The sequence below is a fragment of the Adiantum capillus-veneris genome, chromosome 27, assembly GCF_014529385.1.
Source record: "Adiantum capillus-veneris isolate H3 chromosome 27, ASM1452938v2, whole genome shotgun sequence".
NCBI classification, from domain to species: Eukaryota; Viridiplantae; Streptophyta; class Polypodiopsida; order Polypodiales; family Pteridaceae; genus Adiantum; species Adiantum capillus-veneris.
Genome location: NC_140957.1, coordinates 136457677 through 136477211, shown reverse-complemented (window position 1 = coordinate 136477211; position 19535 = coordinate 136457677). Strand labels below are relative to the sequence as shown.

At 44.0% G+C, this 19535-nt stretch overlaps 1 protein-coding gene across 5 annotated transcripts in view; it reads right to left on the bottom strand.

Annotated features, from left to right (window-relative positions):
• LOC147422806 (uncharacterized) overlaps positions 1-15049 on the bottom strand; it is a 41438-nt gene extending 26389 nt beyond the window's left edge. For 2 of the 5 annotated variants that reach the window (XR_015186737.1, XM_086502583.1), the window contains exon 1: positions 14637-15045. Coding sequence is in view for 3 of the 5 variants with exons in the window: in XM_086502583.1 (XP_086358709.1) it covers positions 14637-14837 (201 nt within the window). In the remaining 2 variants the exon portion in view is untranslated. Of the gene's footprint in view, positions 1-14636 lie in introns of all 5 variants that reach the window. The other 3 variants (XR_015186736.1, XM_086502582.1, XM_086502581.1) reach the window with 2 other exon arrangements.
• Positions 15050-19535: the final 4486 nt, after the last annotated feature.

Sequence of the window (19535 nt, the reverse complement as noted above, 5' to 3'; positions counted from 1 at the left end):
CAAAAGTGCCAGATCACTTCTAACCTAGACTGACTGGACTGACGTAACCCTTGTATCGAAGTCGCTTGTCCACGGAGACATAGAGTTGGATATGTCACGTGACATCCCCTCCTTTTTAAAGTGAGGTACTGATATCGAGCTGCATGGCTTCCTTGTAGTCTGCCAACAACTCTGGATAATCCTTGAAAAACTCTTCGTCGATCCACACCGCTTCGTGGGTTCCTCGATCCTTGAACTTCATTGTCTCACTTGCTTCTTCGAACCATGTCGAAACCGATGCAACAACACTTGCTCCGGCTCCATGACTTCAACTTCATCGATGATCTCGGGTTCTTCTTCTTCCAAAATGTCCTTTGGAGGTGTTCCTTGAAACACTTTCAACCAAGAAACATGGAAAACGTTGTGCATTGACCATGAGTTAGGCAACTGCAATTTCATTGAAACCTCATTTATCTTTTTAATGACTGGAAATGGACCATACATACGAGAAGACAACTTTGGACACTTCTTTCCAACTTGCTTAAGACGTTGCTTCATGATTCTTAAATACACCCAATCTCCTTCCTTGATCGAAACATCCTGACGATGCTTATTAGCCTGCCGTGAATAAGATTCCTGAGCCTTGCTTAGCCGAAGCTTCACACTCTCAAAAATCTAATCCAATGACTGACTTTCAGCATCGGCATCAGACATCTGATTGACCGAGCGAGTCAAAAGTGACTAGAATGTACAGCCAAAAGCTGCCTCATACGGAGTTCGACCAATAGCAGAAGAAAAAGAGTCATTCAAAATACCCTGAACCAATGGGAGATAGAGCTCCCACTAAGACTGCTGATCATGCACATATGACTTTAAAACATTAAAAGCCAATTGATTGTAAATTTCTGTTTGACCATCTGACTGTGGATGAAAAGCCGATGAAAAGTTCAACTTAGTGTCAAAATTTTCAAAGAGTGTGCGCCAAAAATTGGACATGAACTTAACATCCCTATCTGAAACAATTGATTTTGCAAACCACAGAGGAGGTACCAATGCTTAATGAACAACCGTGCTACATCTTGTGCCATAATTGTGACTTTACAAGGAATCAACATGCAAAACTTGCTGAAACGATCAACAATTGTCAAACATTGAGTGTTTCTTGAATGCAAACTTGGTGGTAGGTTAGTCACAAAATCCATAGAAATATCTTGAAAAGGTCCATCGAGAATAAGCAACGGAAGCAAGAGGCCTTGCTGCTTACCCCAAGGAGCTTTTACTTTTTGACATATAGTGCACTGTGTGACATAACAAAATACATCTTTTCGCATTTTAAGCCAATAAAAGAATCTTTCAATTTTTTTCAGAGTGGTGTTCATTCCACTGTGCCCACCCGTCCGAGAATCATGTGCATCATGCAATAAGGTTGGCCTGAGAGAGGGCAACACACATAAATGTTGACGAAAATACAACAAACCATCACGAATGAGATAGTTGCTTGGCCCTTGGGAAGCAAGAGCCTACAACCAATGCTTACCAAACTCGGAATCCGCGTACTGATTCTTCATGCTGTCAAAAGACTCACCCTGCATAGAAAATGTGGATCTTGACTCAAGAGCCAAAATTTATCCTTTGCGACTCAACGCATCTGCAACAACGTAGCCACTTGAGGGCTTGATGATCTGTGCAAACTGTAAACTCTCTACCACAAAGAAAATGCTTCCAATGCTTAAGAGAGTGAATGGCAGACAAAAGTTCTTTATCATAAACTGAATAATTCTTTTCTGCTCTATTGAGCTTCCGGCTAAGGAAAGCTACAGGACGACCATGCTGCTAAAGCACAGCGCCTATGGCGACATTGCTCGCATCCGTCTATACCTCAAAGAAATCATCCCAAGAGGCAAGGATAAGACACGGTGCTTCTGTCACCGCAACCTTGAGAGCTGTAAAAGCCTCAATGGCTGCCTCGAGCAAGTCGACGCGCTGACGACGAGTCTTTACCCCTTTCAAAACATCAGTCATAGGTGCAGCAATGCGTACAAAATTCTCTGGGTGCGAACTATATGCTTGACATAAACCAAGAAAAGAATGCACATCATATGCAATTTTGGGCAAATCCCAATAACGAATCTACTCCACCTTCACGAGATCTAGCTTGACGCCTTCTGCAGAAATGATATAACCCAGATAAGTGACTTCAGTAAGAAAAAATTCAGACTTCTTAGCTGCAATGTACAACTGACACTCATCCAAACGGGTTAGTACCCTTTCGACATCTCTTTCATGTTGTTCCCATGATGTAGAAAAAATGAGAATATCATCCAAAAAGATGAACACACATACACCGACCATATCGCCGAAACGACCTATCATGAGACGATTAAATGTACCCACAGCACCTGTCAATCCAAAAGACATAACAATATACTCCCATTACCTTCGCTCGGTGCGAAAAGCGGTTTTGAAAATGTCGCCTTTGAATACCCGTACCTGATGGTATCCCCATTGAGCCTATCGAGGATATACTCAATGCGAGGCATCGGAAACTTGTTCTTGACGGTCATCTTGTTTAATGCCCTGTAATCAACACACAAACGAGACGATCCATCGTTCTTGCGAACAAACAAAATAGGAGAAGCAAAAGGACTTACACTAAGACGTATGAATCCTCTAGCCACCAACTCCGTGAGTTCTCCCTCTAACTCTTCCTCCTGTGTCTTGTTCAAACGACAGGGAGCCTTACTGACAGGCTGGCCCCCTCCATAAGCTCGATACAATGGTCCTCCGGCCGCTCGGATGGGAGACAAGGTGGAAGATCCTGCAAAAAAAGATGTTTAAACCTCGTAAACAAACCTAAATACTTAGCTGGGGCCTGAATGCTTTGGGAAACTGGAGCAGCATAGATGAATGCCGCTTGTGCTCCTCGTCGTAATTCACACTTTGCCTGCACATGAGAGATGATAGCCAAAGAATGCAAGCCCTCCTTAGCACGAATAATGAGGGGGGAGTGAGTTTTGGCATTTAATGTGAGTGTTAGCCTCCCAATCAATGAGAGGGTTATGCTCACGAAACCATCTTATACCCAAAATCATATCACATCCTGAGAGTGTCACGTGACACATCCCAACCCTATGTGTCCGTGGACAAGCTACACCACAGCAAGGTTCAGTCAGTCTGATCAAGTTAGATTAGCAGTGATCTCGTACTTTTGTGAGTCTATTCGTAGACCGTGCATGCCCAGTCACTTAGCATAGATGCATTTCCTCCGGTTGCACACAGCATGATCATCGGAATTCCCATCAGAATCCATTCGCATCAGTTAGGGGAATTTTTCAGTGCATTTAGCCTATTTTCCTATTATTGGTTATTTTCAATTATTATTTTTAAGTGACTTTCCAACAAAAGTAGGTAGGGCAATTTTGCTAAGTTAATATATAAGCAAACCAAAGTTCACACTTTCTGGCAAAAGAGGCAGCAGGAGCACCTTGCTCAACAGGCAACTTCTCAGCAAGACCAACCCCAGCGACTAGGCGTTTTCTCCACAGAAGACCTAGCGTTTTTGCATCAGATCAGCCTTGGCGATTTATGCACAGCAGATCAGCCCCCACGTCATCACGACACAGCAGATCAGCCTAGCGTTTTTGCATTTGCAGAACCCCGGCGACAGAAGGACCAATTTCAGCCACTGGAGTTTTTGGATTTCAACAGCAAATTAAGACCGGCATCATTCACCTAAAGTGTAGCAGATTCAGCCCGTAAAGACCATCAGTTTTCAACCCTAAGAAACCTCATTTTTCAGCCAAGAAAACGCAGCCAAAACAGTCATTTTCAGCCATCGAAACAGTCCCGAAATGCAGCGATTAGAAGATCTCAGATTTCAGCCATCGTCATCGTCGTCGTCGCCGTCATCGTCATCGTCGTCGTCGTCGTCGTCGTCGTCGTCGTCGTCGTCATCGGCATAGACCAAGTTGCATAGCCCATTGCATACGCATTGTATACCTTTGTGCAATCAAAGAATAGACCACTCTCGCCGACGAGAGTGGGGCCTTCGGAGGAGGGTTTTACAACCTCTCGGGTGTCGTATCTCTTCTCTCTCCTTCTCTCAGTTTCATTCACTTACATGCACAATATCCACTCACTTTGTTCGTGACCACAGCACTCTACAAGACGGAAAGCTCTCTCTTTCCCTAAGAACTAAAAGGAACCTTGAGCAATAAAGATCACTAATCTTGAGAAAATACAACATTCATTCCGCTGCACGTAACAGAGAGAGGAGATACAAGAAATTTCCGACGGAAAACAGCTTGTTGAACAGTAAACATCACATCAAGGCACTCTTTCGTGATGAGAGAGTCCATACCAGGAGCGAAGCCAGAAACCTCAAGAGGCAATTTCTGACTAACCTCTAGGCGGACTCTCTCAACAAGAGAGGGACTGATCACATCATGCATACTACCTGGATCAAACAATATGATAAAACGCTGACTCTTTACATGACCATAACACTTCATGAGAGACTCATCAATGTGTGTTTCAGAGACATGAGAAGATTCAGCTTGATTCTGTAAGGTGCTTGTGGTTGCTGTGGGTGCCTTTGGTTCTTTAGGTGGGGCTGTATTAGGACAAGCCTTCTTAATGTAACCCTTGACGTGACATTAATAACATCTACCTTCCTTAGCATAAATCACTTGTTATTCAGCCGTGATGTATCCTCCTATAATTCCTTGTGCAGCTTTTTCATCTGGGGTTAGCTTAGGTTTTGCAGGTGCTTTAGCTTTACCCTTAGATTCATTGTTAAAATTCTTTTCTGAGGAATTAGAGGAAGAAGGGCTAGAAGAGTTACCATTCTTACAATCTTGAGTGTTCTGAGAATTCTGAGGGGTTCCTTGAGAAGTCTTGTTTTCCTTAGGCTTTCCCTTGTTGTGTTGTATTTCCTATAATGCCTCCTTGCGCTCCGCATCCGATTTGCGTAATTGAATATCGAGCTGCAAAACACGATTAAAGAAAGACATAACCGGCATACCATTTTGCTTGAGAGCGCGCCAATCGTCCTTCAATCGTGCGAGGTACTGAGGTGGCATAAACCGCGCCTTGAGCTTGTCTTGGCAATCAGCCCAATTGAAGAAAAGGGGCGTGAATTCGTCGGCTTCCTCTAGGTTCGCGGCTAACTGTGCGTCTTGCCATGCGTGGTACCAATTGATGGCATCACCGGCAAGGTACATAGCTACCGTCAAAACCTTGCTATTCTTAGTTGTCGCAAAATAAGCATTAAATTGATGCAACTCATAATGAATCACCGTGGCATCCATCTTACCATCATACTTACTGAAAGTCAACTTTTCTGTGACTGGGTTGTTAGAATCCGCATCGTGGCTTGCGCCACTTGTGGAACTCCCACGATCTTTGGCTGGTTCGGACTTCGAGGCAAGTACTTGTCGAACCAATTCTTGAGTGGTCTCTTTGAGCCTCACGCTCGGCCTCCCAAGCCACTCGTTGTGCCTCCCGTTCCTCCTTTCTTTGAGTTTTTCTTTCGTTTCGTTCATCGCGCTCACGTTCTAAAGCAATGCGAGCCGCTTCTTGTTGTATTGCATTTCTTTTGTTTCGTTCTTTGCGCTCGCGTTCCAAAGCAATGCGAGTTGCTTCTTGTTGTGCCAGCGCAATTCGATTCGCTTCTTGTTGTGTCAGCGCAAGGCGAGTCGCTTCGCGATTCGCTTCTTGTTGTTGGGCCATCATGTCCAACATCGACTTGACCATCGCCTCCATGGAAGTTGGTACAACTCGAGGCGTAGATGGAGAAGGGGGAGGGTCGGAAAAATCTCTTGGTGGGGAGAACTCTTCGTCGCCTCTCTCATGCTCATCACCTATATGCGAAGTATCCATTCCGCTTCGGGTGATGACCATGCACTAATGATCTTTGGTTCTTAAGTTGACGAGGAACTTGGGTTCTTGAGAGTCTTGAGGTTCTTGAGGTTCATAAGAGTTTTCTTTCGCTTGCAATCTGTGTTTGAGAAGGATCTTCTCTTCACCCGAGTTCTACTCTTTTCCGCGAGCGCACCCCTTGGCGGCCTTGTGCTCACACCAAGGTTGCTTTTTCCCACCTCACATCGATTGGCCGGCTGCTAAGTGCACGGTCCGCTCTCAATGAGTAAAAAGAGGCACAAGGGGAGGCTGGACAAGCCCTTCTTTCTTGGGATTCCTATCACTCTTCAAAAACACGATTAGGAATCGACACGCCCAAGCGAACTTGGGTTCGTGAGACCGCAACAAGCAAAAAAAATCCTTGTGATTCTTGTGGTTCTTTCCTTGAGTGATATTGAACACTGTTAAAGCTCTGATACCAATGTTAGGTGCAGCAGAATGAATGTTGTTCTTTCTCAAGATGAGTGCTCAAGGTTCCTTTTTGTTCTTATGAAAGGGAGAGCCTTCCGTCTTTAATGAGAGAGTGCAATGATCACGAACAAAGTGAGTGGACAGTGTGCGTGCAAGTGTATGAGACCGAGAGATAGAGAGATAAGAGAGATACGACACCAGCGACGTAAAACCCTCCTCCGAAGGCCCCACTCTCGTTGGCGAGAGTGGTCTACGATTGATTGCACAAACTCGTACAAAGTGTATGCATGAAACTGATGCAAGTCTAGGCTAGGTCGATGTCGACGACAGAGATGGCGAGACCGACTCTATGGCTGAAATCTGCTACTCTTATCTGCTGTCCAAAAACGCTGCTGGCTGAATTCTGCTATGGCTGAAAACGCTATGAAAAACGCTGATTTTGCTGGTCTTTAGGGCTGAAAATCTGCGGCTATTGTGGGCTGAATTGGCTGTGGGAAAAGGCTGAAATTGACCTGCTGAAATATCGCCAAGGGCTGAAAACTGTAGTGCTTCTTGCTGGGATGAAAAACGCTAAGCTTTGTTGAAGCTTCTGGTGGAAACGCTATGTCAAATGATTGCCATGCGGTGACGATTGCTGAAAACGCCAAGTGGGAAAAGGCTAGGCGATGAGGAACCAAAAACACTAGGCTTGGTTGAGGGAAATCGTCAATGGTGAGGGAGTCTTGCTGAGAGAGAGGGGGAACCTGTCGCGCCGCAGGCCTATGTTCTCCTTGCTCATCTGCCAATTAGTGCTAACCTTGGTTTGCTTATGTATTATCTTACCCATTTGCCCTACCTACTTTCCAACAAAAGTAACTTAAATTAATAAGTGAAAAATGTCAAAAATAGGTAAAATAGGTAAAATAGGCCAAATGCACTGGAAAATTCCCCTGAAGGATTCTGATGGATTCTGATGGGAATGCTTATGATCATGCTGTGTGCAACCAGAGGATATGCATCTACACTAAGTGATTGGGCATGCACAGTCTACGAATAGACTCACAAAAGTGTCAGATCACATCTAATCTAGACTGACTGGACTGACGGAACCCTTGTTATCGAAGTCGCTTGTCCACGGACACATAGGGTTGGATGTGTCACGTGACAAGAATAGTCTGGGCTCTAATACCACTATAACAGGCTTGGATACTCCATGTAAAAAATCAATAGCAACACACTTGAGAAACTGGAACAACAAAACTTGAAACAACTAGAGAGAAAAGGAGTCGACCACGCAATGGCAGAGTTCCACTTCCAAATGCATTGGCCCCAAAGTTTAGCACCCCTTTCGGAACTTTTTATTTATTGCTTCACAAAGGTACAATAGCCAGGAGTCCCAAAAGCTCCTTAGGCCAAAACGGCTCCCAAAAATCTGCTCCGTAAAACACAGAAGCTCCGTATAGTACCATATCAGCAACTCCGCAAACCACAGGCATCCGTACAGCTAGTCCAGCACTATGCACGCGATTTGTTATTTTTGGACGTAGGCCCCTCAGCCGGTGAGGTTTTTGATAACCCTAACACTCCAAGAGCCCTTGCCACATCACTAACTTGTGATAAATAGAAGGAGGCATCTTTCTCTCAGTGCAACCCTATGTCCTTTGTTATGACTAAGTGTAGACCAATCTCTACTCCAACGTGTTCTTGAATGATCCTTCACATGTGGCTGACAGTATGAAGTATCAGAATATGGTCTATCTCTTATTTGGTTGTTGTACAACCATTTCGACATCAGTTTCCTGGTGCGACTTCTCAATTTTTCTATGCAGAAGCCCGCCAAGTCACGTGGGGAGCAGGCTCTTCGGATCTTGCCGTATTTGAAGCAGTCTAACTCATTGGGCATATGGAATGTTGGTGGAGGTACAAACTTCAGGATTACTTTTCGAGGATGGAATGATTCCGATTAAGTTGGAGATCCAAATGGCCAACATTCGACTACGCTTACACCTTTTCTTTTAATTCAGAAGCCGTTTCAAGAAGCAACAAGCAACCGCCTACAGATGCCTTATCTTCCTGGACAGAGACCGAGTATCAGGTAATTTGCAATGCTACATGTGATTCGGTGTGATTTTGGAGGTTGCTTTTGGAGATTGGTTTTCCATAGTAGACAGTGTCACAAAGTGATGACGTGGTGTGACCACTTGGGCAGACTTGATGACGTGGCAAAGAGCAGTACGGACAGGCTAGCTGGCAACAACACGGAATCCCCCAAAACACGTTGGCAGGCTGACGTGGCAGATTGTACGGATTTCCACGTTTCACACTGGTTGTTGACATGGCAAGGCTATACGGAATTCTGTAAATTGCGTTGGTGTTTTTTATGCTTTTGGGAACCAGTTGCTTTGGGACTCATTGCTTTTGGGGCTCTGCTTTTGGCACCCCTTGTAAGGATAAATAGGACCCAAGGGCCTCACTCCTCAGGGGCATCTGGATGCAGAGTCTGAGCCGAGGACCCACAGGAGTTGTACTTTGATCAAGCATTAAAATAAAAGAAATACTGAAAGGGGCGCCAGTCTTTGGGGCCAATCTCTTTGGGCACGGAACTACATCGGGCCGTGTCGACCAAATTGAACTGTGATTTTAAAGTTTTGAAGTATTTTTAAGTGATTCTCTTGTGTGTCATGTCCGATTCTCATCTTGGGGGTGACCAAGACTGTGACAGTGGCATCAGAGCACGGCCGATTTCTCTTCTACTGGGAAATCCGACTCTCTTACCACAACAAACATGGATTCAAATGACGAATCCCGCAACAAACCCTCCTGATATTTCTGAAACGGAAGCGGTACGGAAAATTCAAATCGATTAGCAGAACACGAATACGGGCCACCTTGGCCCATGCAAGGTCGGCTAATGGAGATACGTCAACAACAGGTTGATGAGTGTGCAAAGCAGATGCTCAAATTTGCGAAGGATCCTCGTGTCACGTGACACATCCAACCCTATGTGTCCGTGGACAAGCTACAGCATAACAAGGTTCAGTCAGTTCAGTCAAGTCTAGATTAGCAGTGATCTGACACTTTTGTGAGTCTATTCGTAGACCGTGCGTGCCGAGTCACTTAGCATAGATGCATATCCTCCGGTTGCACACAGCATGATCATCAGTATTCCTTTCAAAATCCATCAGATTCAGTCAAGGGAATTTTCCAGTGCATTTAGCCTATTTTCCTTATTTTTGGTATTTTCACTTATTATTTTTAAGTGACTTTCCAACAAAAGTAGGTAGGGCAATTTTGCTAAGTTAATATATAAGCAAACCCAAGTTAGCACTATATGGAAGAAGACGCAGCAGGAGCTCCCCGCTCAACAGGCAACTTCTCAACAAAACCCGCAGGACCCCCCCAACCTTGGCGCTACCTTCTCCAGTAGCTAGCGTTTTTGGTTCCAGCAGTGACCCTCCAAGATCTGGCGTTTTCAGCAGTGCCTTGATCGCCACAGAATCCCTCAGCCTAGCGTTTTTTATCATCATCATCTCCACCCCCTAGTCCTGGCGTTTCAGCCTTGTCTTCATCGCCAGCATACCAGAAGTCCAGCGTTTTTGCTAGAGCTATCAAAATCTGCCAACGTTTGCTATTTTCAGCCATAAACGCAGCAGAAGAGGCAGTGTTTCCAGCCATCAGAACAGCAGATCAGCGTTAGTGGTTTTCAGCCCTGGCCGCATCAGAACCACAGCGTTTTCAGCCTATGGGACAGCAGTAGAATCAGCCCCAGTTGGTTGCAAAAGAACCCCCATTTTCAGCATCGAAAACGCAGCCAAAACAGTCATTTTCAGCCACCCAAAACAGCCCAAAGATTTGCAGAAATTCAGCAAATAGAAGACCACAAATTTTTTGACGCGGCACCCGATTGAAGAGGTGCACACCCATTGGCAAAAAGGCATTGATACCCCAATCAAGTCAGCCCTCAAGCAACCTCCTATTCCACGGATATTTATTGAAGATGAACTCGAGGATGTTGAAAAATGAGTCAACCAACTATTGGGGTCAAAAGCTTGGGCCAAAAATCCTCTTTTGAGAACGCCAGAAAACAGAAGAAGCATGTACGCTTCAAAGGATTGCCCAGTTCGTCTTCTGACAGCTTGGACGTTTCATCTTCTTCTCACTCGAGTGATGAGGACAGAAAGGGTAAGAAACGATTGAAAGATCATATGTTTTATGCAAAGAGGAAGCACTTTTATAGAGCCAATCAGTATGATTTCCTCAACGACAAGGGCAAAAAGGCCAAAGAATCCAAAAAGGGAGGACAGGCAATAAAGTTTGAGTACTTTTCAAGTTTTGGAGATGCTCCCAAGGCTTTAGCATTTATCCAACAGTTTGATATAGCGTTTTCTGGTGGCCACTATACAAAGCACTCCAAGATCAGACGGGCAACATCCTTTCTCAAAGGCAATGCACAGACATGGTGGTCCACTCTTTTGTTAAGGAAACAAGCACCGATAGAGTGGTTGAAATTCAAGAAACTCTTTATTTTTTCATGGCTCACACAAGAATACGAATGAGATGTGATTACTGACTGGAACCATATTCGGATGGTCAAGACAGAGTCTTTGGATTCCTACTATGAGAGGTTTTGGGATGTCTTTCTACTTGCTCCATCCTTTAATAAGTTTTAAGGAACAGATTGAACGGTTCTGCAATGGACTTCCTAAAGAGATCCGAGAGTACTGTCTTGAAAAGAAGTCCGAGTCTATACAACAGTTGATGGGACATGCGAAGAGAGGATTTGCTATACATTCGGGTAACTTGACTTACCCATCAGATAACCTTCGACAAGTCAGAACAGAAACCAACGACAGAGAGATAGACGACCTCCACTGACAGAAGACCAAAGAGATGAATATTTCAAAGCAGGAAAGTATTTTGAATGTGGAGAACAAGGACATATCGCTACACGATGCCCCAAAAAGGCACAAGAATCAGGACAACTGACAGATTGAAAGGACAGCAGGACAAGGCGATATTCGTTTCAGAACAGATTTTGGATAGAAAATTATGGATGAATTAGCATTATTTTTGCTTTATGAACTTATGGAATAAGACTTTTTGAAACATGATTTTGAATTTTGAATGAAACTAATGTTTTATGAAAGAACTTGTGGAAGTGTAAAACTAGATCTTCACCATAATCAATTCCGTTGCACCTGACATTGGTATCAGAGCTTTGAAGATTTTACACTAATCTGCTAATCTTTGGCAAAAAATTCCTCTTGTGTTTGAGTGTGTGTTGTAGCGTTTCACCCAAGGATGCTTCTCTCACTCAGGGAACTGCAAGACCTGTCATTGCACGTAGCACCATGAGCCTTGAGCGTAGGAAATGCGAACACTGTATACCGGGGGTTACAGTTGTGGTACGCCTGCGAGAGGGTAGTTGACTTGGTGTGTGCGCTCGATCACCTAAACATAAAGAAATCTTAGCATGGATATTTGCAATCATGACTTCTTCGACATGACAGATCGCATCATTGAAGACATGCATTGAAAATATAAAGATATTGATTGCGAACATCAGGATTTGTTAGCAGCCTATGACGACAAAGGAAGGCGCCATCCAGATCAGCCTATTAGCTTTGGTGTCTTGGCATTTTTTGAAGAACCATCTCTCCCATCTGCTTGGAGAATTCCATCATTCCAAAAGAGGCATTGCATCGTCATCAATCTGTACACATCTTTGGCAGCACATCACGTCGGCACCATCTGCATCTTCTTAGCAATCGGTAGCCACCAATCCGGAGCGAAAGGGTTCCAATCCGAGCAACCACCGCAAGAGTTCGCAGGCACCGTGAGCCTACATTCGCAGCCACATCCATTGCAGAGACGAGGACTTATCTAGAACTTCCATCATACGGCAATTTAGTCGAAGCCCCAAGATGAGCCTCTCATGAGACATCATACAGAGGACTTGCCATCAAGGTGGAAAGGTACATAGTGTACAGCATGGTTAAGGTACGTATGGAACATATTTCTGTACTAAACCATCTTTCACGTACGTAATAGGTACGTACCATTTGTAAAAAAACCAATATTATATTGAAATTAAGTTCACAGAGCTTTCAAAAATTAGACTCATAAACAAATTAACATTACAATGGACACGCATGAGATGTGCAAGAGGAGAACAAATGCTTAGAGAGGACGGGTGGTCGCAAAGAGTACGTGCAACTGTGTGATTGTCTGTGAAGGTCTCTGCACATATCTACTCTTTGGAAACCGTAATAGGTGCACCCCAAAGTTTTAAGCCTTGGCACGCACTTCAATAAGCCTAAGCCACACAAAAGGGCTCGCCAAAACTGTCAGTCAAAATCAGTGTGCTGATTTTCCCAAAAATTTTCAAGTTGGCCGTACAATGCCGTACTACACGTACCGTGATACGGTTGTACCGTACTGAATGGTTCCGTACGTACATACGGATGCAATCTTGCTTGCCATGGTTTGTGGGCATTCCAAAGGAGGTATCCATCTTCATCTCCCATTCGGGATTGCTCTCGCCAATCTTTCCACATAGGGGCAACATAATATGGCCGGTAACCTTCGTGGACATCGGTGTTTGCATATCCAGTCATTCGCTCTATGAGCATTCATCCGGTTTGCAGTTTCGTTTACACCATCCAAGTTGGGGCATTAAAGGTTATTGTTGGCCAGTAACAAACAAGGGCATCGTTGATCAAGAGGCAATCCAAGGTTTGTGTGTAGGTGCATCATCACCATCCTTGTCTTTTGTCCATTAGATTAGGTTTTCCAATTTTGAAACCCTCTTGCATAAATGGTTGGTATACGCACGTTTTGACAGATGTTAATACACTACGGTGGGCATCTTGCATGATGTGCATGTACTCTAGGATAGAGAAATCCAACAAACCGTTCCCCACATCGATCGGATTCCCGGGTGGGAGTGTGAGACAGTTTCACCGAATCTGGACCCCCTGGCTCAATTTTTAATAAATCAATTTATTGATTTATTTGTTGGGTGATCTAGTGGACACTTGCCCTACCTAGCCTTAATAATTACTTAAGGCCCATCCCTCACCTATAAAGGGAGTAGGAGAGCTCCCATTTTAGAGTCAAGTTGTAGAAGTAGTTGCAGGAGAGCACCTTTCTCAACGTTTTTGCAGCAGCCAACCTGGCGTTTTCAGCTTGCAATTGCTTTCAGCCCATCGCCGGCAAGGCAGTGCGAGATCTGCTAACGCTACCTATAACAGATGCGGTCCGATACTTCGGCAACCCATCGCAAGCAAGGCAGAGCGAGATCAAAAGTAAAAGGAACCATTATCAAGCTAAAAGGAATCACTAGCAAGGAAAGAAGTTGAAGGATTTGTGGAAGTGTAAAACTAGATCTTCACCATAATCAATTCCGTTGCCCCTGACAAAAATGGTCGCATTATATTGAGTAGGTATGCTCGCTTATAATCCTAGCTAACACCAAGTTCACTTCGAGTTTACGCCGAGTCCACCTCATTAAAGTGCAGTGCGCATAGATTGCGGAGTTCGCGTGCAAGTTCACAACAAGTTCACGTCACATTTGGGATCAACGGTTGTGATCTTTTCCGACGTGCGATGCTGATTTTCAACCATAAATCCCCTCTAAAATTGCGGTGTCAATTAGTCACGAGCCTTTGGCAAGCCCATCACCCTCATCCTTTTGCCCATTCCCCTAGCTCATTGAGGCACCCACTTGCTCATCATCTACCTTATCCTTCCTCATCCATAGCCGTTCTGTAGCCCTCAAATATACTGCCTTTTCAGGTTGCTAAATGAGCATCATACCTCCATTTTTGCAAACAGTATTAGACCCTTGAATACTCTCACATTATGTGTGAAAATCAGCCCCAGATCTTCCACTTGGCAGCCATCTGCAGCCTACATCGTGCAAGGACTAAATGGCACAACAAATTAGCTCGAACGTACTTCATTTTGAAGAGTTACGGTGATTATAATCCATCTAGTGTATATACATATTTATATAATACACCCACAAGGACACACACACACTCAAATATATATTCTTTAATCAATTGTTCTTTTCTTAACCGGTGTTCGCAAATAACCAGGGTTTTGGTGTATAGTTAGCCAGCTAAAATTGCAAAATCCCAGCTGAATTCTGAGTTTGCCTTGAAGAAAATTTAGAGTAGATTATCCCAAATGCTTCAAAACTTGACCTGAGAATTGAAAAAGTGTTGAAGTGTGACCTTATTCTCTTCGGTTAAGAAAACTGCTTTGCTCTCATCTGAGACGAGAGAGAGAGAGAGAGAGAGAGAGAGAGAGAGAGAGAGAAAGAAGAACTTAAGAAGGGGTACCTGCCAAAGGGCAACATGGTCAACAATATGAAGGCCGGCAATATCAAAGCGGCCAGCCAGAGCAGCAATTGTGAGATGCTTGTAGAGGTTGAAGTCTCCGAGCAGGAAGGGTAGCGAGTATGCTGCAAATGGGATGCCAACCCCCAACAACCACCACCATCCCACTCCTTCTACCACGCTCTGCACACTCACTCCACCCATCGCCCTCTCTCTCTCTCTCTCTCTCTCTCTCTCTCTCTCTCTCTCTGCCCGTGTGATATAGTGATGAGGAGTGGACTGTGATACTCTTTCGGGCCACGGCGGGAAACTACAGGTGAATTCCCTCTTTGACGAAAACCGTTGTCTTAGCCACACTCTTAAGAGCCGATCTCCATAACTAAAGCTTAGCGTCCCCTCATCGATTTTGTGACAAACAAACAGTGATGAACACCCTTTATCATACCCTTTATCGTGTGGTTACTTTCTACTTAGGATGATGATGTATAAGGTGAGGTTTCATTTCATGAATTTCATGATGTATGCATGATGTCACCTTCTATGATTGCCAATATAAAAGGGTTGTAGTCTCTTTTTTTAATGTAAAAGTAGTGTTTACTTTCCGTTTGCATTGAATCTCCATCTCTCTCATTGATTCCACACACACACACATACCATGAATCCTACTCTCATTAATCCACCCTAGCTCCATCAAGGTAGGATCTCAACATACTTACAAATTGATCTATGTATTTTTTTTCTACTCGACGTTGAAATTTTTATTTGTAAGGGTGTGCTTGTGGTGGTGCAGCCATTTGTTGAGTGCTCTCATTTAGGGCTTTTAGACAGTTGTAGATCCTCATTTAACTCAATACAAAGAGACTATCGTTTTATTATAGACTATCATCTATCGTGCATTGCATAATCTAAAGTTTTTAGAGTTTGTTGTTGTTTTATGTATAATATAATATCTGAGAGCTAATCGAAGCTTTGTGTGTATTATTCAATTCTAATTATTTAGTATTGGATGTCTGAAGTGGTCCGTGATATCAAGCAGTCGTATATTTGCCTCAAATTTTATGGTTTATGGCACTCTTGATTTGTAGTTTTACCATTTTGATAGTGATACATATATATATATATTAGATTTTAAGCTTTTAAATAAACATACGAATTTTGCATACCTCTAATAACTAAACCATTCAGTATTGCGTGTAGTGCTCATTGAACACTATGCACCTTATTACCTTGAGCTCCATCATAGTCATCATGGTGATTAGCACCTCCTAATCACTTATCTTGATCGTAATCTATCCTCCATCAAGCGTATCAGAGTCATAATGGTGATTAGCACCTCGTAATCACTTATCCTGATCATAATCTATACTCTCTCTATGTTAGACTTTGTGTCTATACACTCACACACTTGGTTGTCATCCAATTTCACTCTCCTCTCTTAGAATAAGCCTCTAATTAGCTCTTGGCATTTTTATTGTGACCATGTCACTACAACACTACATGAAGATATCGACACGTATATATCGACGGCCATGTTTTTCCACGTGTATATCAACGTAATTAGCGTGCATCGCTATACGCATCGATATACGCGTCGTAGTGTGCGTCGATATACGCGTGGAAAGGCTTTATTTGTCACACGTATATCGACGCGTATAGCGACGCAAAAAAATTTGGGGGAATAAAGCGAAACCCGCGCGCAGGGGCCATTTTCGCCTGCTCAGATCTTGGGCGAAACCTGTTGCGTAGGTATTATGTCCATCTCCGGGCCCCCCAACCCCTCCCTCTCTCTCTCTCTCTCTCTCTACATCGTGTGTGTGTGTAGGAAAGAGAGAGAGAGAGAGAGAGAGAGAGAGAGAGCTGTGTGTGTGTGTGTGTAGGAAAGAGAGAGAGAGAGGTGTGTGTGTGTGTGTGTAGGAAATAGAGAGAGAGAGAGAGAGAGAGAGAGAGAGAGAGAGAGAGAGCGGTGTGTGTGTGTAGGAAAGAGAGACAGAGAGAGGTGTGTGTGTGTGTAGGAAAGAGAGAGAGAGAGAGAGAGAGAGAGAGAGAGAGAGAGAAATGTGTGTGTGTGTGTGTGTAGGAAAGAGAGAGAGAGAGAGAGAGAGAGAGAGAGAGAGGGAATTAATGTATGCTTAGAAAATTAAAATTAAAGAGAGAAATGAAATGAAATGTTATATTAACGTCTTCGAAAGGCCAAAGTGACCTATGAGACATGAGACAAAAAAGTTACAATGTGATGGATCTGATACAAAGTCAGAGTAAGAAGATGACAAAATAAAATATTATGGAATCCTAAACTGCTGGGTGTGGACTAAACGGCTAAACCAGCTAGATGGGATAGGTAGATCATAGGAGATCCAGCATATGTCTCGCTGGCGGATCTCATCAATCTCCTCCATGGTCAGTAGTCTGACCGGGCGTTGTGCATGTCGAGCCAAAGTGACCTAGCTAGATCCTCTGATGCAGCCTCTGTCGATGTTGTGTAGTCCTCCACAGTCGTGGGCGTCTAGATATCCCTAGCTTAGTCGCTCGTTCGATCAGTAGAGAGATAGGGAAGTAGAGAGCGAGAGAGAGAGAGAGAGAGAGAGAGAGAGAGAGAGAGAGAGAGAGAGAGAGAGTAAGTAGAGAGCGAGAGAGAGAGAGAGGGAGGAAATAGAGAGATAGAGAAAGATCGAGAGTTATATATATATATATATAGAGAGAGAGAGAGAGAGGGAGAGAGAGAGAGAGAGGAAATAGAGAGATAGAGAAAGATCGAGAGTTATATATATATATATATATGTAGAGAGAGAGAGAGAGAGAGAGAGAGAAAGAGAGAGAGAGAGAGAGAGATAGGGAAGTGGAGAGCGAGACAGAGAGAGATATAGGAAAATAGGGAAATAGAGAGAGAAAGAGAGATAGCGAGAGTGAGATCGAGAGAGAGAGAGAGAGAGAGAGAGAGAGAGAGAGAGATAGCGAGAGCGAGATCGAGAGAGAAAGAACGAGAGATAGGGTACGTAGACAGAGAAGAAACTATGGAACTAAAAGAGGCAAAGGGGTTTTGCCTGCTACATGCATTGCCATGTACACCTGGGAGTGCACGTATGTGTCTACCCATATAGGATTTGACCAATAAAGACGAGATTTTGACCCGATGGTCCTGATCTTCGTACACCTCTGGACCAAGGTGTACGGAGATTGGGCAAGACTAGAGAATGCGAGGTAGTTTACATTGTGAGGGGTATATATATATATATATATATATATATATATATATATATATATATATATATATATATATATATTAAAACAACATTCATAATCATTGTAGATGGCAACGTCATCAACTAACATGGAGGAAAAGATTGCATGCTCGTGCACGCTCTGCAAGTATCAAATCCTGCGCAAGCGTAGGATATGTAATGAGCATGTGCACAAGTACGAAGAGTTTGCTAGAGAAACCGTACAGAATCTGCGATACGACTCCTACGGAATGGGCATTGATTTCTGCGACATAGCACCTACATCTGAGAGAGAGAGAGAGAGAGAGAGAAAAAAGATTATGCGTGAAGGTCCGACCAATATAGAGCCATGGATGGAAGCAGAAAAGGGCTTACAGACAGAAGACGATGGCATGGAGGAGATGCTGGATGCCTTCTTCCAGACAAGCGAGGAGAATGCGAATGAAGCAGCACCAGAAGCCGTGCGTCTATCTCCTGAAGACATGTTGAGGAAGTTGGCACGTCAACCAATCTATGAAGGCGCCAAAATATATGTGCTTCGTACTTGTCTGGCGTTTTTGAACCTTCAGTCAGTGTACGGGTGGTCAGATGCAAGCGTCACTGCTTTGTTTAGGTACGTAATTTACAAAAGAGATTTTTCGATTGCAACAGTGATGTGCTCGGAGAGCTTTTTAATTTAATGTGGCTTAAACAGGTTATTGCGGGAGCAACTTCTCCCGGCTGGCAATGAAATGCCCCCCTCCATGCCAGACGCAAAGCAACTTCTGACCTCGGTTGGCTTGGACTACAACAAGATTCATGCATGTCCAAATGATTGCATTCTTTTTCGCAATGAATTTGCGGATTGTCTATCGTGTCCTAAGTGCGGAGCAATGCGCTACAAACAAGATGCAATTGGCGAGACAGTGGCAGCTAAAGTGTTGCGGCATTTCCCTATTATTCCTAGGATAAAAAGCATGTTTCGTTGTCCATTGTCAAAGTTGATGCGGTGGCATTCTACGAATAGATCCACTGACGCAACATTTAGGGTGCCCACTGATTCAAAGGCTTGGAGGCACATTGAAGATACTTGGCCACATTTTAAGAGTGAACCACGCAATTTGCGTTTGGGCATGGCAATGGATGGAGTCAATCCATTTGGCTTGAGAAGCTCGTCATGGAGCACTTGGCCTGTGTGCCTTATCAATTACAACCTCCCGCCGTGGCCTGCCATCAAGAAGGGTCATTTGATATTAAGCTTGATTGTACCTGGTAAGTTCAAGGCAAAAAACTCTCTATTCGCAAGTCCTATTTGGGGGGTTGCAAGCCCTTTGCCTTGGCCTGATTCATGCTTTAATATATGCAGGGCTAACAACTTCGGGATACAATGCATGTCCAATTTGCGGGCAGTCTTTGGATGTGCGCTATTCTGCCTCTCTTCGAAAGACAATTTATCAAGGCCACCACCGTTATCTTTCAGATGGCCATCACTTGCACGAAGGTCAGCTTGGTCGCGTCGAATGTCATCCTATGCATGTACAAGAGTGGCGTCGCCGATGGGAGCAACATGAGGGGCAACCTATTCCAGGAATGAAACGTTTGTCCATTCTCCATACGTTGCCGTACTGGGGTGATCTACTAATTAACCATTTGCTGGATCCAATGCATATATTCAAGAATGTGGGAGAGCTCCTCTGGAAGACAA